Here is a 10800-nt window from a genome sequence, read left to right on the forward strand (position 1 = left end):
TACAATAGGAGAAATTTAGTGATAGTTACTGTTGGACATAATCATGCATGGGGTGTCACATGAAACGAATATGTAAGCAGTGATACATTCATTTACAGTTTAAAATAGCAGCATATTGAGGGGCAGAGTTTTGGTGAGCAGCCCCCCCCCCCCCAGTCACCTAAGTCCAAATTGCAATTAATTGGTAAGACCGCCATTGGACTATGTTTTATTCTGGCACTTTGCACCTTTGCGTGAACAGTTTGCTGGAACTCTACAGGTAGACAAAATACAGTCATACCTCTGCTCACTAACTTAATTAGTTCGAGGACTCGGTTCGCCACCCGAAAAGTTCGCCACCTGAATCAATTTTGCCCATTTAAAATAATGTAAATACAAATAATTCATTCAAACCTCAGAAACAAAAATATGTTTTAATGTACAGTATGTGTAAGTACATTAGAACACAGAATTAACATTCATGAACACAGCACTCGAACAAACACGGTTTATGCTAGGTGTGGCGATAAAAAATGTGTAATTACATTAGATCAAAAAAGGAAAAAAGGTAAGAGAACATACGGTTATGGAAGGTGGACCAATACACAAGTGAGCATACGCTTGTTAGCGGGCTGGTCGCTCAAAAGACGCCAAAAACATGGAAAAGATCCACAAAACACCCCCCCAAATAAACTAAACAATTAACATTAAAAGACAGTAACAGTTAAAAACAATACAGTAATTTTGAAAATGTGATTTTTTTTTATTATACTGTACATTATTTTCATATGCGTAAAATGTTCATGTACATTTCATGATGCCATGCGTTGTATGGCGATGAACTTCTTTGTTTGTACTGTAAACAAACAATACGCAGTTGCCACTGTGTGTGAATGGAGAATATAACACTTAAATAGAAGTTACTTAATAATTCATGTTATTAATGAAGTACTATAATTTTATGTATAGATATGTGACTGTTAAAAACCATCACAAACATGTTTATCAGTCACTGAAAGGTACCGCTATAACAGAACGTTCTCACTCTCTCTATTTTTTTTTCTTTTTTCAGATATTCGACCTCTGAAGAGATATAGTAAAGACATACATCTACAACAAGTTTATTATACATTTCCACAACCGTTCTTGGCCATAATTCCAACACTTCTTCGTGTTTCGGGTGCTTCTTTGGGGCACTTTTGGGGGATGTTCCTGTGTTCGCAGCCTGAAACATGGTTCGTGAACCGGTACAAAACTTTTTTCGAACATCTGGTTCGTAACCCGATTTGTTCATGACCAGGACTGAACAGAACTGTTTGTGGGTCGAGGCACCACTGTAGTAGGTTGTGTGCATCAGATATGTGCGTAAGATGCGTTTTATTGGCTCCCCAGTGTAATCATCAAACTCGGTCTATGAATATACCTGTTCTTCCCCCAGTTCTTACTTTGCATGCTTTCATATAATACAATTTACATATATTACCATTTTATTCATAGAAAAATAGCTAAATATTTACAGCAGTTACAAAGTCAGTAAGGACACCAGCTGACACATTTACACCATAGCAACAAAAAACACACTTCTCATCCTATTCATGGGAAATTAGAATGCTTGGAAATTCCCCAGAAAAGTAAAGCATATTAAGGACATACACTGTGTAAATTCAGCAGTAATTCTGCTTCTTTCATATAGTGGAATTGCAAAAGCTTCTGATCCTGCAATTGATAGATGGATGGATTGTATTTTATCAAAGGCTAATGTGTATCCACCTTTTTATGTCCAGATTTCCACAAACTGCAAGTCCTCATCTGAAATATGTATTAAATCTTTGTGAGCCACAATGTGTTATCGCAATCTTCCTCTGGTTCTTTGCTGCGGATAAGCTCATTGCCAACAGCAGTGAGTGTGCAGTAATTGTTACTGTAGCCTGTGCTACACTGCAGGTCCCCGAATCTCGAGTCACCTACGTCGGGGCCTGGGTGCTTCAGAAGGACAGAACCCACCATGACACTGAGCTCAGGCACCATGAAGGGGATGGAGAGCAGGGTGTCCTGCGGCTCTACGCCATAGGTGTTGTCCCATGGATTGACATACGTGGTGTAAGTCTGTGCGTGTTGGAGAGGGGGGAGAATATAGCTTTCTTTGTGGTCTATGGGAGGGGCCACAACCAAGGTGTCAAGTTTCAAGGGCTCCTCTATATTTAATGGTCTTCCCAGATTTCCTTGAGACACGACCCAGCTCTACAGTGACAAACACACATATTAAAGGTCAAGTTCCAAAATACAGAAACATGTGAGGAAAAATTAAATAGAAACAACCTTACCTTGAAATCTCCCTTACATTTATGGTAGAGGGATTGAAAGAAAGGTTCTGGTGTTGGAACACTGAAGTACTTTTTTAGGTTTAGCCTACAATACAGGACAGGTTAGAATAGAATAGAATAGAATAGAATAGAATATATTTTATAGTCATTGCACACAACTTGTACTACAAAATGCAATAAGAAATTCTATGAGTGAAACTTCCAGTAAAAAATGTTGTGGATCAACAATATTGTATTGGTATTGGTTACCTTTCTTTCAGACTGAAGCATAAAAGCAGCATTATGCCAATTGCAACACATGCAGCGAGTCCAACTAACAGCAGTGTGCCTGGAAACAGGGAAACCATCTGCAGATATATCATTTTGTATATAGCATTCATGAAGCGTAACTGTGATCAGGCTTCGGCGGTGCTTACCGTCACCCTGATGTTTGTTCGTCCTCCACTTTACAGCTGGGCTCCAATCACTCCATTGCCCATAGTAATGTCTCGCTATAGGACTAGAGGACACTTGTGCTATGTACTCTGTGTCTGGTTCCAACCTCAAGTCTTCAACCTGAACTAGTTTCTCAGATAACTCTATCTTTGTCACCTATGAGCAGAAAAAGCGCAATAAGAAAAAAATAATCGATGGGTCACAAATGTCAAGTGAAAACCCAGTTCTTGCTGTACAATCAAAGTGGTTTTGGAAAGCTTACATCATCTGAATCTCCACTTCTGTAGTACCAAAGTCTGTATTTCAGATACTTTATCAAGAAAACCCGAGGCTGAATTTTTTCATAACTGTTCTGCCAAGTGAAATTATAACCACCAGGAAACCAGTGGATGCTTAGGTTGCAGGGTGCTACTGGTTTTACTAGAAAAAGAAACCAGCTGTCAGACAAACATAATGGAGAGGAAATGACAGGACATTTCAAAACTTTTATGAATGAAGGTTAAACATAATCTCTAATAAAGGTCAGACACAGGTTATAGTTCAGTTTGACACATCAGTAAGTTTTACTTCAGCTGTCTTGAGTTCAATTCAATACCTTTCATAACAGACTCACCTCAAGGCACTGACATAGATGCAATACATGTTGGCATCAAGAAAGAAAGAAAGAAAGAAAGAAAGAAAGAAAGAAAAAGACACCAAAATAGAAACTTACTGTGTTTTACTGGCTTGTACATATTTTCTAACATGGCAGTCCACAAATTATCCCGGAGCTTTATGACAAAATGCTCCGTATCTATAAATCTTTCTGGAGACTGGAATGTACATTGGTAATTATCCAGTATTTTTGCAAGTGAACAGTTGAATGTTTTTCTGTTTATAAAAGAGAGTATATGACACATTATCGTAAAAATAACTCTTAAATGACTGTTATATTGCAACTAACAAAGACACCATCCTCAAATCCACCTTCAATAGCTTTAACTTCAAAATTGCAATTTTATTCACATGTGTTTAACCATCAAATTCAGGTATAATTATACAGGAAGTATGCCTTACCCATTCTGCTGAAATTCCAGCCAGTATGAGATACTTCTGATATGATTTGAGCCTTTGGAGATTCTTACTGTGCAGATTATTGTAAACAAATAATCATTTACACAAGAGATCTCATCCATAGTGCCTGTGGAAGTTGGAAACAAAGGGAATATGATTGTATGAGTCAACTGCCAATTACTTAACTTCCACAGTATGGAAAAATATAATATTAAGATATTTAAAATACAACTAATCACAAACTGTTGAATAGTATAGCCTCTTTCTTTCAGATCTTGCCAAAAGGAAACAATCTCAGAGTTTGCATTAAAAAGTAATAAGTGGGCATGACCATAAATAATTCGCAATAAACTCAATTGCGACTAATTTGGCATATGCTACCTGATTGGCTGCTATAAATGTATAGGCGTATCCATGACTGGATTTTCCTATGCATGGACAGCCACATGAGGCATGAGGTGAAGTGGAAACCGGCGGATGGGACAATCCCACATGACGGTGATCACCGGGTGCCGGCCTCGGGAGGCACAGCACGGGAATCTGTGTTACGTGTTACGACCATTACAGAAAACGGGTGCCCAGTCACTGGCCTGTTTGGAAGCAACTTATTAATGATGTCTTTCCATTTGGGGGTTTGATCAGCAAAGCAGGGTTAGGCTCTTCATTTTATTTTTGGTTCAACCCCTATGAGTCTGCAATCCTTAGAACTTCAAAATAATGCAAGCACTTCAAAACAGTCCTGTGTAGTGAATTCTTAGACTGTCAGAATTGTCAGGGCACAGGTGTTTTTATTTTGAAGATTTATTTGTTTTCCTGCCGGAGTGTAAGCGGGCCACTTTTGTCTTAGAAGTAGCTGGAATTTGTTTTCCTGTCTTTTATAATAATAAAGATTCTACTTTTTCTAGGATGAAGAAACCATCTCCTGGCCCTTTCTCCTCTCACTACATTATGTTAACGAAGGACATTCCTGTTCCCATTCACCGCAGTACTTTTACTCATCTGTACCTTATCTCTCCGAGTGTGTTTTCGTTGTTTGAGCAGAGAGCCAGAAGCCAATTGCCAGGAAGCACAGACAAAGTAAGGCTAATCGTTCCATCTCACTCTCCCTCTCGTTATGAATTAGCTATAATGATATTTTTCAATTCTGCTTTGTCCACCCTTTTTGCCCCGTGTGTCACTTTCTGTTTCCTGTGATGGGAACAATCGATGTCTTGCCGCATCACATTATTTTGTGAAGCTGAAAACTTTCAAAAGCTGGATCTACTTTCAGTCTTTTCCACATGTCCTGCGTATCTCCTGCTTTTACTGATATCTGATCACTGGTGACAAGGTTCAATTAAGAAGATGTAGCTATTAGATCTTGATCTGCCCCCCTTCTATGCATTATCATTACAGTAATCCATCCATTTTCTGATACTGCTTCTCCTATTCAGGGTTGTAGGGGGTACAGAGCCTATGGGCACATGGCAGGGAACAACCAAGGATGGGGCAGCAACATATTGCAGGGCACATTCAGGGCACTCAACTTGCACACTGACGGGCAATTGGGCAACTCCAATTAGCCTCAGCATGGAAACCAGGTCACCCAGAGGAAACCTGACTACGACACAGGGAGAACATGCAAGCTCCACACACATGGAACCCTGGTGGAAACTCGAACCCGGGTCCCAGAGGTGCGAAGTGACAATGCTAACCACTTCACTACCATGCTGTCCCACTTTGCAGTAATATAATCTGCAAATTTTTACATTTTTATTAATAAAAACGCTTTATCTGATAACAAATTCTATATCTCTTACAGACATACATTGCTTTAGAAATTTTAACCATAGTGAGTCCTTTCTAATTGGGGGGAATTGTTAACTTTGCATCCTGAACAACCATTCAGGTTTAGAGGTTAGGGTTATGGGTATGAGGCATAGATTTTACCAACATCCAAGGAAAAGATGAAAGGACAGTTACCTTTTGTTACAGTGGCTCCAGACAGAAGGCTGCTGTTGTAAAATACCCAAAGAAAGGCAAAAAGTCGACTCATAATCAGATCTTTTCTGTGAAAGGAAAGATGATTCTGCAATATTAAAGTTATTGGTACAGTATAAGCTCGGCAATATTTTTAGCAAAGAGGAAGTATACTGAGTGACTGAAAACTACTGATCTCAGACCATATCAGATTTTTATTCTGAACAACAGTACTACACAGGCCTGGGTCTGGCTGTGGTTATTAAGGGGGTCGGCGAGGGGGTTGCTGAACACACTGTCATGCTCAGCAGAGGGTGGCTATTCCTGCTCTGTCAGATCACATGGAAATCAGCTTGCATGAGCTTTGGTAGCATTTCATCGTCTGCACAAAAGGTTCAGTGACTAGGCTTTTTAACAGTCACCAAAAGGGTATTAAAACTCTCCAAATACCATCCATCCATCCATCCATCCATTTTCCAAACCGCTTATCCTACTGGGTCGCGGGGGGTCTATCGCGGAAGCAATGGGCACGAGGCAGGGAACAACCCAGGATGGGGGGCCAGCCCATCGCAGGGCACACTCACACACCATTCACTCACACATGCACACCTACGGGCAATTTAGCAACTCCAATTAGCCTCAGCATGTTTTTGAACTGTGGGGGGGAAACCGGAGTACCCGGAGGAAACCCCACGACGACATGGGGAGAAAATGCAGACTCCACACACATGTGACCCAGGCAGAGACTCGAACCTGGGTCCCAGAGGTGTGAGGCGACAGTGCTAACCACTGCACCACCATGCCGCCCCTCTCCAAATACCAATTTTCAGAAATTTGATTAGCCATGTGTTTCATCCCAGAGTGGGTCAAGCATATGATCTGTTGGGGGAGGCTTTGAATACAGGGTAGGGGGAAGATGCCCAAAATTACAGCTGACAAACCTTTCAGACAAAAAAATTATTTTGTTTGAGTTGTAAAGCGTGGTGGTGGGTGGGGGGCGGGGGGGGGGGGGGGGGGTGGTGGTGGTTAGTATGGATCCAAGGGTTCCTAAGATCGCCACAGCCATAAAATCCATATTATCAACAATACTTTCTCCACTTTTCTCAGCATTGCTTCACCATAAAAGTAGGATTGGTTACAAAGTAATAGTCTGAATTTGTTTCATTAACATGAGAAGTCCCACAGTGTTGCCTTTGTGGTTTTAAAGAGAGTTGCTCTGGGTTATTAATAAATAAAAAAATGACACTATTTTTTTCACAGTTTTTCAGACCAGCCATCCCTGTTAAACCACCTCGCACATAACAGGGACAAATGTTTATTATTATTATTATTATTATTATTATTATTATTATTATATAATTTTTATATTGTGCTTGTTAATTTTATCCAAACTAACCTAAACATAAACATGTTTAACCACCAAACGGTAAATGATGTCACAGACGTGAAAAGACATACAAACCAGAGGTCAGTTTCAAATACTTCATACTGTACGTTAAGGTTGCCTTCCCATTATTAACACGGACTATGACACATAACACTGTCGTGATGGACCTTAACGTATTGAAACAAATGGCATGAATAAATCGACAGACATTTTGCACAGTCTAATCTGCCGAGACACGTGAAAACAATCCACAAGTGAAAGATAGAATGACATGCAAAAGCTGACGAATAGCAAGCACCTCTCTGGTTTTAATGTTTCATAAAAGAGCAATTTGGTAATAAACTTGCAGACACGCACAATACATGTTTCCCCAGCACATCATAAATGTCCCTACACTTAACATGGGCTTATCTACTAAGTGATCCGCAGTAGCTGGTAAGAGAGAACTTTACAATAGAGTATCTTTGGCGGCGATACGTAAATGAAATGATACTGATAACAGCATTACTGATAAGTCGTAATACTTTATACGCATATATGAGTGAAAATATAATTAAATATTTACTGATGTCTAACACAGAAACTACGCTTACGTTTGTGATGTTAAAATTTGCCATCAGAGCCGCATAGTCATGCATTTGTCTTATGATGTCTAATTGCAGGTATATGTAAAATTATTGAAGAAGCAATGGAATGAAATTATTCTGAAATCAAGCAGTGGATAATTAGTTTCTACAAAACAGAAGTGACTGTCATGGCAGATTACCTTGCTTTGCTACCTTTAATTTGTTGGTGCTCCGGGACACGCCGCAAAATGATCTTCACTTCTGATGAGCTGTGGATTTAACTGCTTATAAAACGGAAGCCGGAGTTGACGTCAAACCCATCCGTCCCGTGAGCTTTGCATTGCCATATCTTATGTAGTACTCGGTTTTGTTAAACGAATATTGTTTTATAACTGGAATTGAATTGAGATAAAACTTTGATCAATCGAAAGGAGCAGAGTTAATTCTTGCATTTCAGACCCCAGCAGGGTCGCCACTTTTCAGTCCTAAGAAATACAGGACACTACCTCCCGGGTCCCCCACGGTTACATAGCGGGGGGAGGAATATTTTTTGAGGGGAGATGAGAAAAAAAATATCGTGAATCACCCTTGGAAGGGAATATGCGTGTCGAATTGTTGCCAACTCAATGTTTGTGTGAGCATCTTTATGGGGTTTTAATCTATTTTTAAATGCCCTTCCATCTTTTTGTAGCATTCCTTAAAAGCGTACACTCTGGTCACTTTAAGTACAACTTGGTAATACCGGGTTGAACACAATTTTGCCTTCATAACTCAAATTAGCTACGCACACACCACTTTAGTTGAAAAACTGAGTTGAGTCAAATGAAATCTCCATCCACACTGGCGTTTTCACATCGTTAAAAGTATTTACATCCATCCTGAAACTTCTACCCTACACTGGGCATGCGCACATCGACATATTGCTCGGTGAATTAGTTTCTTTTTGTGCAACTGTGCAGCAGTCCCACTGTGTAACAGGCTATTTAGCGGCATACTAGGGTGTCTCTTATTTTTCAAGTTGTCCCTTTTGTTGGTCTGACCCCCCAGAAATTGTCTGTTTGGTGAGAAAGCACAGATTGGAAAGTTTCATTAAAATATTTTAATATCAAGGGGTCGCTAAATCAGTCCAAAGTTAAGTACAAGGAGCGACGAACAAAGTGCAGAGCTACACACTTCGTACCATATCTATGACAGCCAAGCAGATGCTTGATTTGTACTTATTTACTGTGTTTAATTGAAGAACTTGATCAAGATGATGCTGTTTGCTGTTTAATGTTTAAATTGGCAGCAGACAAAAGAAAAGATCTTTAATTATCATGCTTGCTTCTTTGATCTCTTGTCCCGACGTATGTTTTGTTTTGTTGCTGTTTTGGTACAAAAAGCAGTGAAAATATATGCTGATCAAATAGACAATATTGATGGTTTTTCTGACTTTTCAAGCTCAGAATATCCATCCATCCATTTTCCAAACCACGTATCCTACTGGGTCACAGGGGGTCCGGAGCCTATCCCAGAAGCAATGGGCACAAGGCAGGGAACAACCCTGGATGGGGGGCCAGCCCATCGCAAAACACACTCACACACCATTCACTTGCACATGCACACCTATGGGCAATTTAGCAACTCCAGTTAGCCTCAGCATGTTTTTGGACTGTGGGGGGAAACCGGAGTACCTGGAGGAAACCCCACGACGACATGGGGAGAACATGCAAACTCTGCACACATGTGACCCAGGCAGAGACTTGAACCTGGGTCCCAGAGGTGTGAGGCAACAGTGCTAACCACTGCACCACCATGCCGCCCCCAAGCTCAGAATATTTTAAATTAAATAGCTCAGTTTGCACAGTGACAGTGTGTTGAACCGGTTCATAAACATGTGCAACTGAATGAAATTTCTTTTGCTGCACTGCAGAACAACTCTTTGGCTGACTACACAACGAAAAACACAAAAGCACTGTTCACAAAGCTCAGGCTGCCACAAGGATTCCTACAGCTGCCAGCGTCGCAGTGGCCAGAGAATCACGATTGTCAAGTTGCTTCAGCCATTTCCCGCTCTTTTGTGGTAATCAATGATCATGCAGAAAGAGAAGTAGCAATGATACAGCAGTTTTCAGGAAGCCTGGCCAAGTGTGAGGAGCAACTGGCAGTTTCTACTACAAGTAATCGCTGAGAACCGCAAACGATATCCAAAAGCTGTCACACGTTTACTGACTGATTCAGCTGAAGCCGCAGCAACATCATCAACTGATCCCGGTGTTGACAGCCCTCAGTAGTACCACGGAAATACTGGTTGCTGATAAACACAAGACATTTAGCACAAACACTTGAACAGTATCGTTACAGTTGTAAAATTTCATAATTGCTTTATATGCAACTGAAGCACTGCAACAGTGTACTAGCGTTTTAATGCCGATGTTTGTGTTTGTGTTCAAAACACCTGTAATTGATAGTTGTGTATCAGTGAAACTGTTTTGTGTTGCATCAGATTATTATCAGTATTGATTTAGCTTTATTAAAACATATGTGTTAACCTTTTATTTTACAGTTGAAGCTTTTGGAATCGTAATCTAGTCAAAATACCATAATTATGAAGTTTGGGGCACTTGAGCAACCCCTAAATATCAAAATATCTTCATGAAAATTTACACATCCTTTTTTTTTTACACTTGATGGATGCTTTTGGTCAGAGGTAGATTTTAGGAAATTTAAATTTTTGCCTGCAAATAAGGGACACCTTACTGCATACATACAGGTCAGACACAGGGAAAGTGCGTTTGAATGCAGCCGTCACTACAGGGTCCGAGTCAACCGTGGAATTGAGTCACACATGCCTTGCTGACTGGAGTCATACTATTAAAGTAATAAAGGATTTTAAACCATCTGCCAAACCGGCACCCTTACCAATTATAGAAAGTTATAGCCCATCTCATGTATTTGCATGAAATGGCTGATTACCTTTAACTGTCTGACACTGGGAGAAGATTCGTCCCACGCAGCCCTAATTTAACACACTTGATAGAGATAATCAGGCCCTTCAGTAGCTTCTCAGCATTAGAGTCAGCTATATTGAACCATAAGTTGGCTCTAATACTGCGAT

General features: G+C 40.2%; 1 protein-coding gene across 4 annotated transcripts; it reads right to left on the reverse strand.

Moving 5' to 3' along the window:
• Positions 1 to 394: 394 nt before the first annotated feature.
• Positions 395 to 9426, reverse strand: LOC125741948 (interleukin-21 receptor). Of its 4 annotated transcripts, none has more exons than XM_049013513.1 (9): positions 9309 to 9426; positions 5754 to 6359; positions 3795 to 3918; positions 3451 to 3608; positions 3001 to 3158; positions 2720 to 2894; positions 2553 to 2631; positions 2304 to 2388; positions 395 to 2220 (listed from the first exon to the last, which is right to left on the reverse strand). In XM_049013513.1, exons 2-9 carry the CDS (start codon positions 5824 to 5826, stop codon positions 1801 to 1803), a joined length of 1272 nt encoding a protein of 423 aa, XP_048869470.1. In that variant the 5' UTR covers positions 5827 to 6359; positions 9309 to 9426; the 3' UTR covers positions 395 to 1800. The 4 variants fall into 4 exon arrangements, with proteins under 4 accessions (XP_048869470.1, XP_048869471.1, XP_048869468.1 ...); XM_049013514.1 differs by lacking the exon at positions 9309 to 9426 and adding an exon at positions 7917 to 8296 and having other exon boundaries at positions 5754 to 5839; XM_049013511.1 differs by lacking the exon at positions 9309 to 9426 and adding an exon at positions 7904 to 8296 and having other exon boundaries at positions 5754 to 5839.
• Positions 9427 to 10800: the final 1374 nt, after the last annotated feature.

Source organism: Brienomyrus brachyistius, chromosome 5, assembly GCF_023856365.1.
Source record: "Brienomyrus brachyistius isolate T26 chromosome 5, BBRACH_0.4, whole genome shotgun sequence".
Lineage (NCBI taxonomy): Eukaryota > Metazoa > Chordata > Actinopteri > Osteoglossiformes > Mormyridae > Brienomyrus > Brienomyrus brachyistius.

What these genes read in the sequence shown, in the direction of transcription:
- LOC125741948 (XM_049013513.1), bottom strand. Translation starts at nt 5,826, where the DNA reads ATGAGTCGACTTTTTGCCTTTCTTTGGGTATTTTACAACAGCAGCCTT. An exon ending in GTACAAGCCAGTAAAACACA is followed by an intron (nt 3,159 to 3,450) that starts GTAAGTTTCTAT and finishes TTCTTTTTCTAG; the next exon opens with TAAAACCAGTAGCACCCTGC. An exon ending in TGCTTCAGTCTGAAAGAAAG is followed by an intron (nt 2,389 to 2,552) that starts GTAACCAATACC and finishes CCTGTATTGTAG; the next exon opens with GCTAAACCTAAAAAAGTACT.